This window comes from Bolinopsis microptera, chromosome 1 (genome assembly GCF_026151205.1).
Source record: "Bolinopsis microptera isolate Bmic1 chromosome 1, MBARI_Bmic_1.0, whole genome shotgun sequence".
In the NCBI taxonomy this organism is placed as follows: domain Eukaryota; kingdom Metazoa; phylum Ctenophora; class Tentaculata; order Lobata; family Bolinopsidae; genus Bolinopsis; species Bolinopsis microptera.
The window spans coordinates 5158372-5180965 of record NC_087072.1 but is presented as its reverse complement, the minus strand read 5'-3'; the positions used below and the strand labels follow the sequence as shown (position 1 = coordinate 5180965).

General features: G+C 40.2%; 4 protein-coding genes across 4 annotated transcripts in view; 2 read left to right on the top strand and 2 right to left on the bottom strand.

Moving 5' to 3' along the window:
* LOC134811143 (calmodulin, striated muscle-like) overlaps positions 1-22594 on the bottom strand; it is a 42441-nt gene that overhangs the window by 10814 nt on the left and 9033 nt on the right. The gene's annotated exons all lie outside the window — the stretch shown is intronic.
* On the top strand, positions 8291-9929 carry LOC134820382 (UDP-glycosyltransferase UGT5-like). Its single transcript, XM_063830754.1, has one exon. The coding sequence runs from the start codon at positions 8291-8293 to the stop codon at positions 9851-9853; it is 1563 nt and encodes a 520-aa protein (XP_063686824.1). The 3' UTR covers positions 9854-9929.
* Positions 15803-22594, bottom strand: part of LOC134811132 (arrestin domain-containing protein A-like) — a 103448-nt gene continuing 96656 nt past the window's right edge. Inside the window, exons 6-10 of the mRNA XM_063817871.1 lie at positions 22247-22450; positions 22017-22142; positions 21633-21731; positions 21236-21330; positions 15803-16838 (exon numbers count right to left, since the gene is read on the bottom strand). Of these exons, the coding sequence (XP_063673941.1) occupies positions 16691-16838; positions 21236-21330; positions 21633-21731; positions 22017-22142; positions 22247-22450 (672 nt within the window). The 3' untranslated portion in view covers positions 15803-16690. The remainder of the gene's footprint in view (positions 16839-21235; positions 21331-21632; positions 21732-22016; positions 22143-22246; positions 22451-22594) is intronic.
* LOC134811122 (uncharacterized) lies at positions 19117-21242 on the top strand. The gene is made up of 2 exons (XM_063817863.1): positions 19117-20343; positions 20564-21242. Exons 1-2 carry the CDS (start codon positions 19226-19228, stop codon positions 20682-20684), a joined length of 1239 nt encoding a protein of 412 aa, XP_063673933.1. The 5' UTR covers positions 19117-19225; the 3' UTR covers positions 20685-21242.

Below are 22594 nucleotides of genomic sequence, written 5' to 3'. Positions count from 1 at the left end.
GCAGAACTGAAAACAATTAAACTATTTCAAGATGTTGATGTCCCATTGTGTGTCAAAAACAAATATATGTATACCATTCGATTACTTAAGTTAAATTTCAGAAATAGATCTACAATTCGTAGAAAAAAAACACAATCTCTTAGATAGATAAGACTCTTACAACAGTATATGTGAGTATACAAAGCAAAATTAATGAAACTGAGTGCTGGTTAGCGGTCACAATGTCACATACAGCTGATCAAAGCACTACATGGCACCAGGCTCCTTTAATTAGTATTACATTTAGGAAAATAGTTGGATTGCAAGAGGAATATTATCTTGATATGTATATAATCTCAATAGCACAACAACTACATTAGTTACATAATTACACGCTATTGTTGACGCTCGTTAATTGCCACAGAGACGCAATAGCACACGCTTTAGAGACTCAAACATTTTCTAACAATGTATAACTAAATTAATTTCCAACTATGTACTTATAAAAGATTTAATTGTGAATATAATAAACATGTTTATCATCAGAGAAACGCAGTTGCATAATTTTACACTAAAGTCGTCCATAGCTGAAACAATTGTTGAGCTCTGTTCAGTTCTTAACAACTGAACAAAACTCAACTTTCAGGACCTCAAAAATAACACGTACGCCAGTAGGTGAGGAATGCAATAACAATGCAGCTGGGGCAGAGTATGGTAGCTGTTTTGTGGAGTAATAATAAAACTGTGCACCCCAGAGCTAGTTGTGTGGACACAGCAGCAACTCCCGGGGGACAATAGGAATTAGAGGAATGTGACTGGCAGATTAGGAGATCAGGAGTCATTATCAGGGATCACACGGCCTATCAGTTATTAGGCAGCTCGTGTTTACAGTTTACTAATTCGGCATTTCATTACAACAGGCCCGTGTGGATGTGACAATGCCAGGAACATTATCAATTTTAAAAGGGCCAGGTGCGCGCTTGGTGACATTTTTGCCAGCGTGAGCGACTGGCCTAGAGGAAATGTTACCTGCATATCTAACCAATATTTACGTCAACTAATTATCATTTAACATATTATTATTAGCTTGAAGCACCGCCACAAGCTGCTAACTGGCGTTGAGGGGCCGAGTGATCTTCAAGAGGGTGCAGTCTAATATGCCTATATGCTAATATGTATAATCTGTTGTTCTTACAGTTGGAAGGAATTTTGATAAAAATTATGACAGACTGCTGTCCCTCAATTCCTCAAGTCTCCTACCATCTGTAATTATCTAACAAGGGCAATCGAAACAATAAATCTACAGTTTGTTAATGTTCATTCGTGGCCCACTTAAGGTTTAGTACTGAGTATCAATTGAGCTCCACAAACATAGGGGGACAACAAAGCTGTTACATTTTGAAGTTTTGCCAGCAAGTGCTGTGAAGTGTGAGGTAATTCGGCCAGATTAGAAGGATTCATTATAGTCATTCACCGGTACTGAAAAACACCTTACCAAGCTATTTGGCTAAAAATGTTATTGCAGTTGCACAATAGATTGGTTTAACAATGCATCTTCTAATTAGAAAGCCCTTTACAACGTTTTTACTAAATCGGGAGATTGATCTTCAAGAGGAAGGCTATTGTCCTTGAAGTTTAAAACTGTCGGCATCTCAGAAATTTTTTTAAATTGTGAAAGACTGCCGTACTGTTAGTGTTATGTTCAATCGCTAAAGTCTTTACCTGGGGACCTCAGGCTATTATGTTCATAAACATAGAATAGAGATTCGGCGGAATGACAGGCTGAGCGCGGCCCAGTAATAAAGTCTTTGATCTGTAATTATTCAACAAGAAGTAAATAGTTATAAATAGTAAAATAAATATAAATTTTAAAAACACGAATTACCAGTCAGTTCACCGCATACGAAGTTTTTATAAAGATTTTAGTCGATACAGAACTCTTTTTTAATCGTAAATTCTTTACCGTGAAGCTAAACATCAAAGTAAGACATATCATAATGATCGATGGCTTACAGCTAGTAATAATGATATTAATAAAGAAAGCTTTAAACATAACTAAACTTAATATTTAATAACGTACCCAAACCTAATTACACAGGCACAAGATGTGTAACAAAGATTAGATGATAATTAAAGGAGACTAGAGACAGTAACAAAGCCTAATTACTTACGTAGACTGTAGAGTGTTTAGTATTATTATTTGATGCGAATTATGTTTATAACAAAGCCTGCCGCTTCCTATTAGTAATAATAGATGTTGACCTTCAATGAGCTGTTTTTGTTTGCATCGGCGATATCACTAAGTTCAGAGATCTTGTAATAAACATTAACTGTGCTTAACTTTGAACAAGGGCTTATAACGAACGTTATAGAGCGTGCGGCTCAGCGTGCCACAAACAATTCTCAGGGCTACAATAACCGGGACAGTACACTTACAGCGACAACAGCTGTGCCTGCGCGCTGAAAATGAAGCTGCTGCTATCGGACGTGACGCAACGGTGTGATTCATTAGTTCCCACTTGACTATCCGGCGCTATTTTCTCTCCACAATACGTCCTGGACACGTGACCAAAACATTGAACTCTGATTGGACCCCCGCCCTTTCCTCCGGTCCTGGTTGGCCGTTCTAATCCTGGATACCTGATACATTGTGTTGGCACTTGAGGCGGAAATCAGTAACTCATGCGCTAAATGCAATGCTAATTGGCTTTACCTGTTAGAGAAGATAATTAAAAAAGCAAATTCTCAAATACTTTCAGTCTAGTGCACCAACATACCACAGGTGCGATAAGAAAAGGGTGTTTGAAAACGAGGGGTGGTTGTGGGAAAGTAGCTGAGAAACAAGTCTCACTTGGTAGCCGGTGTCAACTACCAGCAGAACTAAATAGACCTGTAGTACTACTACTAGTATGGAGCAGGAAATTGCTTCATTGCTCCATCTTTAGCTCTCTCCACACACGTTAGACTTAAGCACAATGCCTGGAGTCTCTTCCTCCGGCCGTCTACCCTATTGGGCGGGAAAATCACGTGGCAATCACGTGACGTTGTTAACGAGTGCTTATTGGCTGGCAAGCAGTTTCCACTGTGGTACTGTAACTAAATTTCACATCATATTCCGGGGATATTTGACGTCAGTCTCGAACAAAACTCCGACAATTGAAAATGAACAGTTTCTGCAAAATTTAATAAATCAGTTTGGTAAGTTGTATGGTGGCCGAAACTGCTCATTTTACTTTCATAAAAGTCTTAACCAAACTACAAATAAATTATTATATTTTTTTAAATGCCCTCACTCTTATAGTTATAACCCGGTATGTTGACTGATTAGCCTTAACAATTACCATATCCTATTCCTACTCCTTACTCAATTTTTAATGATTTCACCTCATTCTTTGGTAAGAACGAGGTATAACCCGGCATGTTGACTGATAAGCCTTAACAATGAACATATCCTATTTCTACTCCTTACTCAATTTTTAATGATTTCACCTCGTTCTTTGGTAAGAACGAGGTATAACCCGGCATGTTGACTGATAAGCCTTAACAATAAACATATCCTAATCCTACTCCTTACTCAATTTTTAATGATTTCACCTCGTTCTTTGGTAAAACGTTAGCTCCGCAGAATGGTACTGTGACTGATAACTATTACTAACACCGACAAAAGCCAATTTTTTGAGAAAAGACAAATACTAAGTACCCCAAGATCCAGGATAATGGACCTACCAAATAACTGACTTGATTTAAGGCGGGTGGTATTTCCGAGATCCATTGACAACAGTTCTCCAAAGCTTTCTGTCCTCCATCAGTCTAGCTATCTCATCTACTGACTTCAGCCCAGTATCTGCTTTTAGGTTATCTAGTAGTGTTAAGTGAGGTCGCCCCCTGTTAGTATGCCCGTGGCTCGGCTTCCAGAGGATCAGTTTGTTCAGTGTCAGCTCCGGATGTCGGTGAGCATGACCTGCAAGTCTGAGCCTTCGTTGGGTTATCTTGGAGCTGACTTTGGGAAGATCACCGTACAGGCTGTGGTTGCTGACATGGTCTCGATATTGATTGATGGTAAGGGCCATTCTTAACATTCGCGTATAGCAACCATCAACCATCTTCTCTAGCCTTTTCGTCATAGTCCAAGTCTCGGAACCGTACAGTAGCACCGACTCCACTAATGCTGTAAACACTCTGATCTTGATAGACTTTCTAAGCTTAGAATTCCAAAGTTTTTTGAGTGTGTGGCATGCTCCTCATGCTCTTCCTTTCCTAACCCTGATATCACTCTCACTGTCTCTGATTCTAGAACCCAGATAGGTGAAGTCTTCCACATGCTCTATTGTACTGTTACCCAGGGACTTGATGGTATCAGGGTTCTCGATGTTCTGAGTAATGAATTTGGTTTTCCCTTCATTCATTCTAAGTCCAACTGTAGCAGCAACTCTTTCTACCTCTAGCATCAGCATCTCAGCCTCCTTTACAGTATCTGCTATCAGAGCAATGTCATCTGCAAAACCAGTGTCTGATATCTTCTCCGCCTTAACTCTCCTACTCCTATAAGGCTTAATTGTAAATCCTATTAGTGTAATATATAGGCTGGTTGCAGCAGTTTTAGAGTAGTTTTAGCAGTTGTGTAGATTGTAATTTAGTGATTAATATGACCGTTAGTAATGAGTGTAGATTTAGGTAGTTAAGTGACCACGTGGTATCACGTGGCGCGTGTCGATAACGCATTTCTGGACACGTTAGGATTAGTTCTGGAAAAGCTTTTTAGGTGACGTGTTTAACTTTCAATCAAAGTGTTAACCGCTGATCTGGAACGACCCGGCGTGGCCCGTATTGCCACAGTTTATAGTTGTTAATTGTTGTAAATTAACCGTATATTCCATCTTCGAACGTTATTAATCGATTCAACTGTTTCCCTTGTTCAACACTAGCGTAGGAACGAATTGTACCACATTATACCGTTCAAATTAAAGTTGCCTCACCTATTTCCGTGTTGGGTAAATTAGTAAGCTTTCGATACTCGAAGATCGTGTTTCAGTCAATTCAGAGTAAGTGCAAGTTCTAAGAGTTTAGTGTTTCTACTACGTTCGTAACGAGTTTATATTTCCCATTTGATTCATATCCTCGATATTAACACCTTAGTATCCCTTTCTGTTAATTCCGTGTACGGTACTAGAATATCGTATTTGTTATATTAACGTAGAGTTCAATACTTAGATATTGTGAGTTATTGCGGTTGTCAGTCGCTAAGAACGACTGAGTGAGTAGTGTATATCGTGAGTACACCTTTGTGAGCAGGCACTGTAGACCATCGGTACGCTTCGGGAGGACTGGTCTAGGTGCTATCTTGTTTTACACTACTATTTCAGGGTGCTTGCTTAAGGCTTGTCTCATGCAATAGTCAAGGGCTATAATGAACAAGTTTGGTGCTAACGTATCCCCTTGAAGAACCAAATAAATAAAATTATTATTAATAGCAATGTGTTTGTGAACCATATTTGAAAGTTGGTCATCTGTCAGCTGCACTTTGTAGCAACGAACTACTGAAATGCCTCAATCATGCACATTGCATGCATGCAGTGCCCAGTGGCGAATTACCAAATGTTTTTAACTGTTGTGACAGAGATCAGACTTTAAGGTCCCAGTGCATGTTTACTGAGCAGCCAAAATCTGATTTTGAGACCTGTTACCCCGAGTTCCAACCCCAAGAACGGATTCTATTTGTGTACTCTGGTTGCAAACAGATAATGAAACAACTTCACCCCATTGCTCATATACAACTGTTGTAAACAAGGATGTTGAACACTTACCATCATTAAAATCGATTACATCTGCCTAAGAACTTGATTGAACTGCATGGAATATTTGTAACTCCGAACCAAAATGATAGACCTGCTAATTAGATGGCGGGAATATCGGGCCCCAAGCAATTGTTTGTCTTCAGAGTTCAGACATATTTTATAAGAGCGATACTTGAAATTGTTAAATGACAAACACGTGTTGTCCGATAACATGTTTTTTCAAAGAGTTATTTCAACGTTCGTCTATGATAAAGGCACATAGCCGAAACAAACGTCTACAATTGTACCTGTTTTATTTTGTTTTCGAGATTTCGATCGAGCATCGCCCAAAGTAAAAAAGTAAGTATTTTGTTTTGTAGAGAGTGGAGACTTGCATTTCGTCCCCAGTAATCAATCACGATCAGCCCACTCAATAGAGCAAAACAATGAACATATGATAACTACAAATATTGTAATTTTAAATTTAATCCATCTCGGTTACACAAACCATCTACTAAGAAATTAATTAATGTTTTAATGTATAGTAACTACTAACATTCAGATTTCAAAATTACTTTGACATAATTAATCCTAATAGTAGTCAAAGCATCATATTCATAAAAGATCATACGTGTCGCCATTAGTGATATTGGTATCTATTGTACAACGGATCCAAAGCGATAGGGTATCTATTTGATTCGCCAAGGAGAGCCAATGGCGACTGGTTTAATTTCTACCTTTGATACTTGAGCTACATATACAAGGGCAGGTCTCTCCCGAACGAAGGTGCTTATCTCATTTTCAGTGCAGTAACCCTAAGCCACTCTGTGCCGAGGCACTATACTAGCTTTGGGGGGGGGGGGGGGGGGTTAGTCCTACGAGCCAGAGAGTGTGTATCACCAGCCGAAGCTGTACCAAATCACAGCTTGGTAACTGGCCGACTTGAATCAGACCGGATTTGAACCAGGGTCTTCTGCTTGGGAGGCGATCGTGTTACCACTACACCACCCGGCCGAATTAACAACATTCTACAAAATATACTCGCGAGTAAAATTAAAATTGCATTTTTAAAAAATACATATATAATCTACGTTTAGAGTTGCCAGACTTTGCCTGCATGACACGCCTGGAGGGTCACATGAGACAACATTTAGGGTAAATGTTCAGCCTTACACTATAAATAGCATACGTTTGTTTAAGTCGCTCTCTTATCTGCTTTCTTATCTCGCCTTGTTTAACGGTTTTGTGCCCTGCACCTTGTAGCTTAGCCTAACAGCTGTGGCAGCTGTGGACGACACGGAGATTGACAGTATTATGTTTAAAGCTGAGAATTGGATGGCAAAACTTATGTAAGCCGTGATCAATTGAGATGAATTTTGGGTAATATTGTGTAATTATGAAGTTAGTATAGTGATTATAATAAGGTGGTCGTGTTGTCCAGTATTCTACCGTAGTATTTTGGGGGCATATATTAGTATACGACAGTTATTGTAGTTTAAGTGCAGAGAGGTCAGTTTAACATATGTTTGGGTTAATACGAGGTTGGTTTATGGGGTGTTTAGAGATTACTAGAGTTACTATCTGATGTTGTGGCTATCTGGGGGCAAGAGGAATAGGTCAGTATTTTACTGTAGTATTTTGGGGCATATATTAGTATAGGACATTTAATGCAGTGAGAGGTCAGTTCAACATATGTTTGAGTTTGTACGAGGTTGGTTTATGGGGTGTTTAGATATTACTAGGGTTACTATGCTGAGGCTATCGACAGGATAGTTGGGGATTGTTTAGAGATTGCTAACAGGGAGTGGAAGATTGTTTAGACTATCGGGGGTGAGAGGGATAGGAGGTTGGCTTTTTGGGAGAGGAGAGTGACAGTTTACCCGATCTACATTCTACAGGTGGGTCAATTTGATGCCGGACAGGTTCAGGAGCCAGAACCTGTTAAGATTAGGTCTTGGAGTTAGCTGAGTAGTGGTTAGTAGGTTAGTGGCGGTAGTGTAGTAGAGCATTACGGAGGGCATTTTATCAGGATAGAGGCAATATGAATCGGAGTAATGAGGAGTTTTGTTGAGTAGTATTTGAGGCAATATGAATCGGAGTAATTAGGAGTTTTATCGTGCAATATTTGAGACCAGTTTTGTTGTGCAATTAGTCGATTATTCGTTGTTTCGTACCTTTGTTACCATTATTATCCATTTTATTTCCATTGTCCAAGCCCTTAATTAAATACTAATAAACTTCGAACCGGGAAGCAAGTGTCCACTGCTTACACTTATGAATCAGTTCGGTTGTGAAGCACCAGTTGGCATGACTTCTGTATTGTATTTACTAGAGTGTATTTTTTACAATACATGTCTTACTAATTGCTTTTATATTAGGGACGATAGTGTTTGTAAGAGGATGGGGACTTGTCCCGTTGTGATGTACAATTTTTGTTTGTTGAGTCATTCATTCTGGCTGTTGGAGCATACAAAACTTAAAGTTTTCGCGAACAGTTCAGTACTGTCCCTGGTAACTAAATACTTGCCCTCAGGAAGATGATAGCACTACAATGGTTGCTGCTCATGCAGTGTTTTATCAGTGGCACTGCTGGAGCTAAAATACTAATTGCAGCTCCATTTAGTGGCAGTCACTACTTTGCCACTTCAGACATCGGACACCTGCTCGCTAAACAAGGACACCAAGTTACCTTTGTAGCTCCAATTATAGATCCTCGAAACTTAATGGAGCACGAGAACTTTACTTTGGTGCCACCATTTTGGAAAATTGAGGGACTCGGTGGCAATGACGCATATGGATGTGTGATGTCAATAATTGAGTCAGAAAGGGACGACTACTTGTACATTGATACCCAGGCGGCAAACGAAGTATGTAAAAAAAAGTGGGAATGGCTTTACCAAATTCTCATAAACTATTACACCAGTGATCAATTCTTACAGTTACTGATGGATGAACAATTTGACCTGATCGTTGCTGAAGATAGAACTTCTATTCCGATACTCGCTGTAACAAATAATATTCCACTGGCGGTATATTTTCCTGAAGTTGAGTACAGCAGGACTAGGATGGCTCAAAATCTCCCGCAGTTTCTCTGCAGCGAACCTAGCATGGCAATTCAAGTCTATGATGGAGAGAAACCAGGTTTTTGGAGGAGACTGTATGGGATTTATAACCTGGTTGTCGGAGGAGCTAAGTTAATATCTGCTGTTGAGACGATGTTGAAACCGGTCTATGCCAAGTACGGTATCAAGTCAACACAATCCTTGCTGGAGAAAATACAACTATTTATCATAAATGACCACCCGGCATTCTCATTTCCATATCAAGTTGCAAACAACGTGGTACAGGTGGGAGGATCTAGTTTGACAGAAGGAAAACCTCTCCAGGGAGATCTGAAAACTTTTGTTAGGAACCAGACGGACCCTATCGTGTATGTATCAATGGGAACATACATTGATTTCATATGGCTAAAGTGGCATGCCATCTTGCTAAAAGTTCTGCAAGAAAGCGAATTTAGTGTGGTTCTCAAAGTAAATGAAGAGACTCAATACAAACTCCCTGAACTTTCTAGCAAGTTCTTTGTGTCGTCCTGGGTGCCACAACGAGATCTTCTGGCAAGTGGGGATATCACACTGTTCATATCCCACTGTGGTAACAATGGCAAGATTGAAACCATATATTATCAGGTTCCGGTTCTGTGTACTCCTACTATCGGAGAGCAAGGTATAAACGCGGACGCTATTAAACACAGAGGTTTCGGAGAATTGATTCTACCAACAAAGATCACAAGGGAAACTCTCAAACGTGTAATTGATAAAATGATAAAAGAAAATGAGTCATATCGTGAAGAAATGTCAAAAGCTGTAGACATCTTTAAAACGGATCCGGCTTCTGGTCAAGACAAATTGATGTATTATTTGAACTTGATGCTGAAGCATGGAAACTTGGACCACTTGATTAATCAGATCATGATGCAGCAAAACTTCTTGGAAATGTACCATCTAGACATTATATTATTTGTCATTTTGAGCACAACAATAATCAGTTATCTTATATTCAAGATTGTTTCTAGAGTGGTGTTTATTGTTTCTTTTAAGTAGATAATATATGTTTTTTCTGTTACATGTAAGTCATTTTTTAATGTTTGTTAAGTTATTTTTCCTTTTTTACTAGCCAAAATTCATAACAGTTTTCTTACTTGTAACGCATTGTCATTATCAATTGACAAGCTATTTATATGTTCATTCAAAACTTCATACTGAAAGTACCAACTAAAATACTGGCATAAAAGTAAAACTTGAGCAAATCCTAAAATGCCGATGGCAAAGATGGCGATAAAATAAACTTAATAATAGTGACAAATTTTACCTCATCATGCTGCATTTAATACTAATAGGGCCACTTATATTTACCAATATCTTCAAACTTCAATGAACGTGTCCTTAAACTAAGCTAAAGATACAATTACACGACGAAGAATCAAATATTGTCATTGATAACTGTGTGTTCATGATTTTATCCTTGAAAACAGACAACTTAATTCAAATTGTATTTTTCCAAGGTTTAACGTGTTATTTTGATAATGCCGAAAGCTAATAAACTTCTATACTAAACTGAATTTTGTAAACAGTTAATAGGATTGCTCTACTAAAGCCATGTGGCCTGTGATAACCTACCTTATCGGACTTTATTTGAACAGACAATGGCATGAAATGGCATAAAATGGAAACTTTTTCTATGGATAAAATGGAAAAACCCTTGAGCAATTCTCCATTTATGCCATTTTATGCCATGAATTTTGATCATCGAATAACGTATGTGGCAGCTTACTGGGACACTCTAACATGTTTATTTTCGCATGCCAGGCTACTCAAAGCTCATACGAAGCTACTAGATAGAGACTCATACCATACAGACAACTAGAGACACATACCAGCCACTAGGCTAGTGGCTACTAGAGGCAGAGATCGATTCTACTATTTTGCAATTCAAATTTCACTCAATTTCACTCTGATAGTGATACAATTTAGAAATCGATCAGATATCCGGTTATAGTAAGTATAAGTTATTATATAGTTCTTATTCGAATTATTAGGGTCCCCAGGTAATCTTAAACAATAATCTCGGAATGTGTGTGTGTGTTCTGTGTGTGTGTTCTGTCTGTGTGTCTGTCCGCGTGTAATTTCAGAGCTGCTTAATCAAGAAAACGGTAAGATTTACGGGGCTGGTTTTTTCGGTATAGTGCCGACAAAACTATGAGGAAGCTAAATGGTAAAGTTTTTTTAAATCGGTCGGTGGTAAGTGGTTTAATTGATGGTTTTGTACCACAAATGTTACATAAAATGGCTTGAGCAGTTACGGGGCTCGCTCTTTCTCCCATTACTGTATATGTAGCTGCATAAGTAGCGGCATAATTGGGTTAGCCCGGTAAGATTCGCTGTAATGTTATATCATAAGTTTATTAGGGGAGGGGGCTCTGTTAGTGTTTGGGGTCTGTTTTGACTGCAGAGAGAGTTCATACAACAATGTTATGCGTGTTTTCAAATATAATAGGCGGGTGTAGTGCGGAGTTAACAAGGGTTAATTTCTATAACGATTTAAATAAAAATGGAAAGCGGTTCAAGAGTACGGGAGTGATGAGGTGTAATAGTCGGTGTTCAGACCTTTAAATTATCATGGAATGTGATGGCTAATAATGACTTAATTACCTACGAGAAAGAACTGATTATGAGATTATTGTTTAAGATACTATTGGGTAACCTAATGCAGGTTTTGACTCAGCGGGTAATTACTCCTACTCTTTTTAACTGCGGCAGTGAAATCCCGGCCGAAGGCCGGGTTACACTTGTATAGATATAATATCTTAATTATTTCACAACTTATTCGTCAGCATTTTGCTAATGCTATGATAATTATATCTGACCTAGAAACTTTGTCCAGTCCCAGCATAGGAATTATTACACGAATTTCAATATACCCGAATTTCAATATACTTTAATTATTTACGCTCCAATCTCTATAATTATTGTACTCTTCTTTTGATTGGTCGGCGTCGACTGTAAGCCTTCCTTGCGGTGGCTTTCACAACGCGTCCCCATTCTCCAACTCCTGCTGCTAGAGAGCGAGACTCCCAAGTTATATACCATAAATATATTATACATAGATATCGACAACAGACTCCGAGAGTCTTGAAGTTCTGTTACCACCGCCCCTGGTGCAACCCCTTACGGGTTAACGATGAGGAGACAGGGACTTCCAGGGACGGTCATGGCCTGCTACATGCAACTCGTAGGAGTATGCAATGTTCCTGTAACGTCACTGTAGACCGCTCCTCTGTCGTTGTTTTGAGTGTCCGATCCAGAAACCAAATCCTAGGGTTCACGAGACGTGGAAGCCTGTGAGCGTGTTAGAGTCTGTTAAGTGTTAGAGTCCTAGGGCTACACGAGACGTCGTAGCCTGTGAGCGTGTTAAATCCTAGGGTTACACGAGACATGGTAGCCTGTGAGCGTGTAGACTGCTCCTCTATCGTTGTTTTGAGTGTCCGATCCAAAACCAAATCCTAGGGTACACGATGCGTGGTAGCCTTTGAACGTGTAAAATCCTGGGGTTACACGAGACATGGTAGCCTGTGAGCGTGTAGTCCGCTCCTCTATCGTTGTTTTAGTGTTCGATCCAAAACCAAATCCTAGGGTACACGAGACGTGGAAGCCTGTGAGCGTGTTAGAGTCTGTTAAGTGTTAGAGTCCTAGGGTTACACGAGACGTGGTAGCCTGTGAGCGTGTTAAATCCTAAGGTTACACAAGACTTGGTAGCCTGTGAGCGTGTTAAATCCTGGGGTTACACGAGACGTGGTAGTCTGTGAGCGTGTAGACCGCTCATCTATCGTTGTTTTGAGTGTCCGATCCAAAACAAAATCCTAGGGTACACGAGGCGTGGTAGCCTGTGAACGTGTAAAATCCTGGGGTTACACGAGACATGGTAGCCTGTGAGCGTGTAGACCGCTCCTCTATCGTTGTTTTGAGTGTCCGATCCAAAACCTAATCCTAGGGTACACGAGACGTGGAAGCCTGTGAGCGTGTTAGAGTCTGTTAAGTGTTAGAGTCCTAGGGTTACACGAGACGTGGTAGCCTGTGAGCGTGTTAAATCCTAAGGTTACACAAGACTTGGTAGCCTGTGAGCGTGTTAAATCCTGGGGTTACACGAGACGTGGTAGTCTGTGAGCGTGTAGACCGCTCATCTATCGTTGTTTTGAGTGTCCGATCCAAAACAAAATCCTAGGGTACACGAGGCGTGGTAGCCTGTGAACGTGTAAAATCCTGGGGTTACACGAGACATGGTAGCCTGTGAGCGTGTAGACCGCTCCTCTATCGTTGTTTTGAGTGTCCGATCCAAAACCTAATCCTAGGGTACACGAGACGTGGAAGCCTGTGAGCGTGTTAGAGTCTGTTAAGTGTTAGAGTCCTAGGGCTACACGAGACGTAGTAGCCTGTGAGCGTGTTAAATCCTAGGGTTACACGAGACTGGTAGCCTGTGAGCGTGTAGACTGCTCCTCTATCGTTGTTTTGAGTGTCCGATCCAAAACCAAATCCTAGGGTACACGAGGCGTGGTAGCCTTTGAACGTGTAAAATCCTGGGGTTACACGAGACGTGGAAGCCTGTGAGCGTGTTAGAGTTTGTTAAGTGTTAGAGTCCTAGGGTTACACGATACGTGGTAGCCTGTGAGCGTGTTAAATCCTAAGGTTACACGAGACTTGGTAGCCTGTGAGCGTGTTAAATCCTGGGGCTTACACGAGACATGGTAGCCTGTGAGCGTGTAGACCGCTCCTCTATCGTTGTTTTGAGTGTCCGATCCAAAACCAAATCCTGGGGTTACACGTCATGTGGGGGCCTGTGAGCGTGTTAGTTTCCTGCGGAAGGTGTTATTTGCCTGTGGGAAAAGCGGTTATGCTGCGGTTCTAAGGTTAGTAGAGGCTATTAGAGCCTTTCCTTGTTGTAGAGATGGCTAGTCCTTTCCTTTGCATAGGTTAGAAACACCCATGCACCTCCCGTTCGAGCCACCCACCCCACACCGCGTGGAGGTTCGGTGAGGTTTTTCGTGGGGCAATTATTGTACTCACAGGAGAGATGAGAGGGAAGAGGAGGATGTTGTACTTGTAGAAAAGGTAGGGTTAGAGGCTTAACAAAGGTAGAGGTCTAACGAAAATAGGTCCTCCAACGCTGACGTTTGTGTAGGAGCTCGAAGCCTGGCTGCTAATTTCATGAAAAGTATGTGAGTATTCTTCAATATCGTTCCGCTGATGGGAAACCAAAGTTGAATGATTTGGCTTTTTACTGATATGAATCTGCTGATGGCACAGTAAGCGTGATTTCTTGTTTGCACTGTAGGAACATTTACAGCATTTGAAAAGTTTTATGCCGGTATGAACGCTTTGGTGGGAAATTAAAGATGATTTCCGCCTAGCACTGTAAGAACATTCAGAGCATTTATACGGTTTTTCACCAGTATGAGTTTGCTGATGTTTAACCAGGTTTGATTTGTGGCTTGTACTGTATGAACATTCAGAGCAGTTGAAAAGTTTTATGCCGGTATGAACGCTTTGATGGTAAACTAAATATGATTTCCGGCTAGCACTGTAGGGACATTCAGAGCATTTATACGGTTTTTCACCAGTATGAGTTTGCTGATGGGAAATTAAAGATGATTTCCAGCTAGTACTGTAGGAACATTTAGAGCATTTGAAAGGTTTTATGCCGGTATGAACGCTTTGATGGGAAACTAAAGATGATTTCCGGCTAGCACTGTAAGAACATTCAGAGCATTTATACGGTTTTTCACCAGTATGAGTTTGCTGATGGGAAATTGAAGATGATTTCCAGCTAGTACTGTAGGAACATTTAGAGCATTTGAAAGGTTTTATGCCGGTATGAACGCTTTGATGGGAAACTAAAGATGATTTCCGGCTAGTACTGTAGGAACATTCAGAGCATTTATACGGTTTTTCACCAGTATGAGTTTGCTGATGGGAAATTAAGCCTGTCTTTTTTATTGCAAAGTAGGAACATTCAGAGCATTTATAAAGTCGCAGTTTCTTTCCGCCGGAATGAGTCCTCTGATGTACAACAATAGTTTGGTTAAGTTCCGAGTTTTGTACATTTTGTGGAGCCTTTGTCCAGCATTTATCTGTGTCTCCTGCAGCCACCGTAGAATCATTAATGTGTCGACAAGACTCTGTTATATACTGCATCTGAGACTGCACTTCTGATTTGATAAGGAAATCATCTTCCTCCTTTTTGATCTCTGTTTTTATCAATTCTGGCGTAATGCAATCTACTTCCATCTTCATCAAATCTTTAAATTGTAGCACATTTTGCTGCTCCATTTCACTGAAACGATCGTATAAAATGTCGCTTGTAAAAAGCGCAAATATAGAAATATAAATGAAATGGATTTAAGCTCTGGTCCTGGATGCAGCATAAAACTGAGATAAAGAATAAAGATACATGATGAAGAAACAAGCCTTGATAATGATCACTGTGTTCATTGTTCAAGATAGTATGACTGAAAACAAGGAAAAGCTGGACGAAGTAACCGAATTCGACGAAGTAACGAATTCGTCTGACAGTTTATCATAGTATTCTGATGATGCCAAAATTATAAACAAATAAAACGTAATAAAATTCTAAACCTGATCTTGATCTTGTGAACAGTATATAATATTGCGCTACAAACTTAAAGCTTTGCGATAACCTTGGAGCTTTGGAGGGGGATATATTCTATGAGTTTCAAACAAAGCTCTATCGAATGTAACTGACAGTGGCGCACGTTGGATACGTGGTCACAAACACAATAACGGAATGTAACACTAGCCGTATTGGTGTGTAACTAGGTACCTTATCGGACTTGTGTAATCAATCACGTGACGTGGTTAATGAGTGCTTATTGGCTGGCAAGCAGTTTCCACTGTGGTACAGTACCTAAATTTCACATCATATTCCGGGGATATTTGACCTCAGTCCCTAAAAAAACTCCGACAATTGAAAATGAACAGTTTCAGAATTTAATACTAATAGATCAGTTTGGTACAGTCGAAAATAACAAAATATGTGTTAACGTGATAACTAGAAATACTATTATCTATCTCAGTTACACAACCATCTACTAAAGATAAAATGTTATAACTTCTATTATAACATTCAGATTTCCAAACTACTTCAAAATTCATCCTAAATGTGGCTAAAAGTATGATAAAAGATAACATGTGTCACCATTGGTGATATTGGTATCCATTGGAGATGCAAACGGACCAAAAAGAGATACGGTATGATTGACCCAGTAGAGCCAATGGCTACAGGTATAATCTCTACCTATGATACTTGAGTTTCGAATTAACAACATGCAACATTTTACAAAATACTCGCGAGTAAAATTAGAACCGTTTGTTCTCGGTTGGTTCTAAAGGCTTTACTGATCAACTAAACGGTTGTAATGGTGTTCATTATACTACATTTCAGAAAAAAATCACATTCTAACCGACCAGAATTTATTATAATCACAAATTTACAACAGTTCATGTTTAAAATGTTATAATTTGATGGCTTTTGTAAAAATGATGAAATATTATAAAAAATTGTCGGTTACTATTAGTGAGCCATATTGAGTGACCCGCATCTTTTAAAAAGTATTCTTTTTGTCCATGAAAAATCGAGTTTCATGACCGCATTTCATGACCAATACTATTTAAAAAATATTTGGTGGCTAAGAAATGAAAAAAAGAAATTATTTAACATGATTTACTTAATTCACAACCAAACTAATACCACCGATCCATATCAAAACTAACTTACTAATGATGACAGCAATAGGTCGGATACTTCAGTAATATTTCCAAAATAAAAAGACGTCTTGAGCTGTCCTAAGATTATACTCTAGAAGGGCTCTACTCGAGAGGAGGGGGAGGGTAGTAGACCATCTCGGAAGGAGGTTGGTAGCCCCACTGGACACGGGGTGGCTCATACAAGCCCAGTGGGATATGAAGCTCCACGTCAGCGGCCCACGGGATAGCACACTCTATCTCTATACGATACCTGGGGTAAATAGATGTAATTAGTTATAGGTAATTAGTAATAATTAGTGATGATTAGTAATAATTGATGATGATGGTCGGGGTTTTGGAAATTGGAAGGGCAATATAAGCAAAGAATCGAGCACACCACGCCTTTTACTTATTTTTGTTCATGTACTTACACTTCTTTATTGTGGACTCACATCCAGAAAGTTACAAATTTCCTCCCAGATACAAATTTTCTGTTTTCTGTGGCCCGCTCGCGAATTTTTGACTTTCGCAATATCGGCGAGTAAAGCAAGACAGTTCATAAGTATTTGGAGCTACACCCCGGAGAATTTTTTGCGTTTTTGCTTGGCCACATTAAAATCTACAATAACAAAATATCTGAAGCCCTTCAAAATATTGTGTTACAAAATTTTAGAAACGAATATTTTAAAGTGGCTTTCTCCTACATATCGCCCTCTAAACTTACAAGGAAATATTTCCTGTAGATCCTTGGTATATAAGCAACATTTGACAGAGCATAGTGTGGAGTGACCTATGTGCCCATCCTTGGTGAACCCGGTGGATGTCCTTGCTGTACGGTTTTGCCCATGCAGAAGGCCTGGAAGCAATTTGGCATTCAAGATAATAATTTTTATCGATACCAGATAATAATTAATATTTTGATAATATTAATATCCACTTTTACAGTTCTACCACTCTGTTCCAATTCCTCCGAGTCAACTTTAGGTAACGAAAACCGTAATTAACTTAAGGTGAATTATAGAATATACCAGGATGCGGTTATTTGATTAAGATAATCGGCGGAATTTGAGTAAATGGTTAGGCAGTCTGTAAAATACAAATTTTTGCAGACTGCCGATTGGATTATACTTCAATTAGCAAGACGAGAAAAACCTTGATAAAATATTACAGACGCTGTTGATGTTGATATTTTTCCCTTGAATTGATATCTCATAAAATATTTGTGCAGAGCAAAGCCTATTGGGCACCCCACAAGATATAGCAAGCATATGGGATCAGGTGATCGGGTTGACACAAGATCTGGCAGGATGCCCAATTAGAGACACCAAGATGCCTCAGTTGGGCGGTTTTGTTTGAGACGGAATTTAAAGAACGTCTCATTACAATAGGGACATATTATAATTACATTGGACTCGTTAAATTGTGTATTTTAGTAGATCCTGGTTGTTTTTTAAGAGAGGCTGGGCCACGAGAGGATGGCCCACGAGAGGATAGCATGAGGATGGGGGGGGGGGGGGGGGGGACAAGGGGTATTTTTGGGTGAAAATTGATTTTGAGATAGCAGTTGACCAACAAACTCTGACCGGTGACCGAACTTTAGAGGGGGTCCTGGACCCCAACCGCTCACCGGTGCCCATATTTGGAAGTTTGAATGATCTCTCCTCTAGGGAAGTGTTGTTATTGTCAGTGGTGATGATATAGCCAGCCCCACTTCCTGAGTCTGTACGTGACCCGTCTGTGTAGCAGTGTTGTTGTAAATATTTGTAAGGGATCCCCCCCCCCCCCCCCCCCATACTAGATAACTCCTTCCGGTAAATTTGATTCGATCAAAGCCAGATATTACGTCAGCCCAATAGGTACAGGAATACCTCGCAACTGTTTTTCTTGTAAATTTGTGGGTTCGTTTTCTTTTTGAGCTGACACGAAATGATTCATGAAATACACGTGAAGGGCTTTTGAAAAGCTCTGCACTCTGCATAAAATCATTAGTCTTTGTTTGTGGCAGCCAGGGTCAAGAGGTGACCGGGATTCCCGGTTCCGGGAATCCCGGTACCGGGATTGGCAATTTTGAGCTATCCCGGTCCCGGTCCCGGTCAAATGCTGATTTATTTATTTATGATCCCGGTCCCGGTTAATTCGGGATTCTTGGTCCCGGTCCCGGTCCCGGTCAATCACTCAAATTTGCCGGGATTTTGACCGGGATCTTTTACATAATTTCATTCATTGTGATTTTAAGTTTTTCCTTTCATTCATTGTGAATTTCATCTTTAAACATCCTCTGAGCCAAATACAACAATGTTTAAAATTGCTAAACAAGTTTGAGTAATAAATTATGATCATGAATTAACCAGTAATCGACCGGAATTCCCGGTACCAGGAATCCCGGTACCGGGATTGGCAATTTTGAGCTATCCCGGTCCCGGTCCCGTCACATTTTTCATCCCGGTCCCGGTCCCGGTAAATTGATAATCTCAGTCCCGGTCCCGGTCCCGGTCCCGGTCCCGGTAAGGCCTGAAATCATGTCCCGGTCACCTCCTGGCCAGGGTTCAATTTTCTTTTTTAGATCAGTCCATTCGAATAAATTTTAACTTTTAAGTGTTAGTCGTTTATTAACCGCTAATATTGTACTTATATTATCATTATGATAAATCATATTTGATGGCCTTAATCAATTTAACCGCAACTCCTTGCAGTACAGCTATGTTGAAACTATCAGTACTAATACTGCTGTGTCTTGTGACATTAGGAGACAGTAAGGGCGTTAACAAGTGGTGCACCCACAACAATAAGTTTGTATACACTTATTCTTCTGGAACACACGCCTATAGGGACCTCAACACAGCAAAGACCCAGTGCTTACAGAAGTCAGATTGCTTTGGTATCACCCGAGAGGGGGGCTGGAGGTACACCTTAAGAAAGGACTGGAGATTGAGAGACAGTCCTAGTGGCGAGGTGACCTATGTGCCGTGTGGAGGATATTTCAAGTGCTCCCAGTTTGGTTTGGTCAACAGGTGGGGCAAGTTTTTGAGTGCTCAGCCGGATGGTACCGTCGACTGGGATAGGAGCTACTATGGCAGCTATGAAGTTATCAGATTCGTTCAGAATGGCAAGGACACCGGCTCCCTCAAGTCTAAATGGAACAAATACCTTTCAGCCTCTACCAGGCACCATCTGGTGTGGAACAGGAATGCTGCATATAGCTTGGAAAGGTTTAAGGTGCACCAGTACGAGGATAAAGTGGCGTTCCAGTCGTACCACGGCAGATATCTGTCAGCACAACAGGACGGCACTGTGGATGTGGATAGGACCAAGGCGTATAGTTGGGAGTGGTTCACAGTCCACCCGCAGGCTTGCTTGAATAACATCGAGTGTGACTGTTCCAAAACCATCAACCGTGATGACTATGAGTTTAAATCAGTTACATATGACACAACAGGGGGGCACGTTAAGGCGTTTGCGCCTGACAGGGTGGGGTACCAGCACATAGATAACAGAGACGGGTCAGTCACACAATCCTCCACCTTCACGGTGAGCGAGTCAGTTCAAGAAACGGCCACATTCACACACACAGCTGGAGCAAGCGTCACTGTTGGTACTGAGTTCTCAGTTGGAATACCGTTTGTGGGTGAGGGTACAGTTACAGCGTCAATTACGGCCAGCTACTCCTTTTCTGCAGGTAATTCGAGATCGGAGACCAAGACAAAGACAGCTACATTCAACTGTGCGGCTTCGGCTGGCAAAAGTGTCACGTGTGAGGCTCTTCTCTTCAAATACAGGTCAGGATAATCTCATCATAGAAAAACATCGTAAATCATGCTGGTTAGTGGTTAATCATGGAACAACGATTGATAACCGCATCGGTTAAATTAGATTATGTTGGCTTTCAAAGATTCACTTTATTTGCGATTAACTTTCCGATTAAATGTCCATGTTGATAAACTTCGTAACTTCATAGGCCACCCCAAGTGGATAACTCAACTCAGGCTAATGTTTCAGGGCTACAATTCCTTACACCCAGACATGGCAACACAAGAGACTGCCTTGTACCTGCACCAGTACTGGACAGTTCACAGAGATATCAGCTGACGAGATGAGAATGACTATAACTGAGGAATAGCTTAGTTAGAGAGGGCCACTATATTATACTTTATAGTCGTGTTACTAACTGAAAATTGTGGTGAATGGAGCGGCCGACTACTCTTACTACTACTTGACTTGAATCTTATAATCATTGATTTTGGCAAAAAGGGAAAAATTGGGAAAACATTTCATTTTAACAAAATATGCTTTATTATGGTATCGTTTGATTTCTTTGACGAATGAAAGAATAAAAAAGGGGGTAAAATGGAGAAGAAACAGATAAGAGTTAAAAACTCCAACAAATTGTTGATTCGCTTTATAAACGATATTTTGTATCATGTGTATGGTAGTTTAACTACCGCCGTCTGAAATGAATTGTCAGCAATACCACGTGATGCTAATAAATTGAATCTTTTGTGTTGCATTTTCTTTAAAGAAGTAAGAGCTGAACAAGGTTTTACACGATTTTTTTCCTATGCAGGTCTTACAGCACAGCTGATATTGCCCTTTAAATTCCCTCAATTTTGTTTTCAATAGATTTCTTGATACAAATGAGACATGGTGTCTTCATTTAAAAAGGGTACTTACTCGCAAGTAATGTGTTTAGAGTTAGTTACAGGCAGGAACTCTCCGCTCATGGGTAGCTGTTGGTGCTGATCCAACTTGTCCCCTGACTCGCACCCCTGAAAGTAATCAAATCTTATTTTTAATTTCTATTACTGTAGAGAATTGGGTCATACTAAAATGATTTCCCATCGTAAAAAGTAAACAGCAATTCGTCTTTATGTTCGTAATCCATAACGATAAATTGAACACTTTACGATTCAGAACCTTCGAGCCGTTCTAGTTTCTACTGCGTGTAGAATTTACATTTATAAACACAAAGATCTGCAGCCTGTTATTCATGTAGTACACACTATAAATCTTAATAAAGGAACGTTCTCATATCTCATGTTGTGCTAGTAAGCTAATCTGAGGAACTAACGTCGTAGTGCAGTTCACTCATGAGGTGCTTGAATCTTGTGCTGTGTCCATCTGCTCGCAGAGTCAGGATACGGTAAAACTTCGCCTTCATCTTGTCAATCTGTCAGTATGAGAGTAGGGGGTTTAAAAGTTAGTAAAAGGTAGTATTTACAAGCACTGCAAATCCACATATCGTGCGAGTTCAGAGTGATTAAATGCGGGCGTATGATTGGCTTTTAATTCTGATTTATGAAGGACTTTTCGGATTTCAAGTGTACCTGAGCTGATCTGAGTGTGTTTAAGATTGGTGCACTTTTGAATTAACCATAATTTCTACGTTGAGTTTATTCCAGAGAGTTGAAACTAATTTACGACAATATTTCACAACTAATTCCGCAGCACTTACGTCACTGGAACTCCTGTTGTCAACTTGCACGTGCATCTGCGCGGTCTCTCCACAGTAGTAGGCACCCTTATCTGCCTCCACCATCATCTCAACTTCTCCTCGAGGTATGCAACAACACATCATAACCTGAGGGATAAACAATCTCAAATATTTTACTCGGGTAAAAGTTCTTTTATTTCAGACAGGACGGAGTCGTCTACTAAAACAATTAAGTTAAACAAAATAGTTACCGTCTCAGTTTTGGACATCTTGCCGATAGGAATTGTGTTAAGTGGAACACTGAGGATGGCGACATCTAATTTTCCCTTCAGATCTTTGGCGAATGCACCATTTACGTCAACAGTTCCTTTGAAGGTGTACTCAATCTTTGCTTTTATTTTATTGTCTTCTCCGTGGCTCCACTGGTTATCCTTGAATTTAAACGATGCTGGCAACTGCAAAATGTACAATTAATAAATAATAAACATTAATGATTAACCTCTTATGAATATTGCGAGGTGTGCTAAGAGAACTTGCACACAGTGGCCACTGCTTTCCAGAGGCGGCTCGTGGGAGCTGGCTGGCAGTTTTGTTGGGGG

Bases quoted from the DNA above. Each gene is read 5' to 3' on its own strand.
- LOC134811122 (XM_063817863.1), top strand. From the start codon at position 19,226: ATGGCCTTAATCAATTTAACCGCAACTCCTTGCAGTACAGCTATGTTG. The intron at 20,344-20,563 runs GTCAGGATAATC...CTAATGTTTCAG, and splicing joins GCTCTTCTCTTCAAATACAG to GGCTACAATTCCTTACACCC.
- LOC134820382 (XM_063830754.1), top strand. From the start codon at position 8,291: ATGATAGCACTACAATGGTTGCTGCTCATGCAGTGTTTTATCAGTGGC.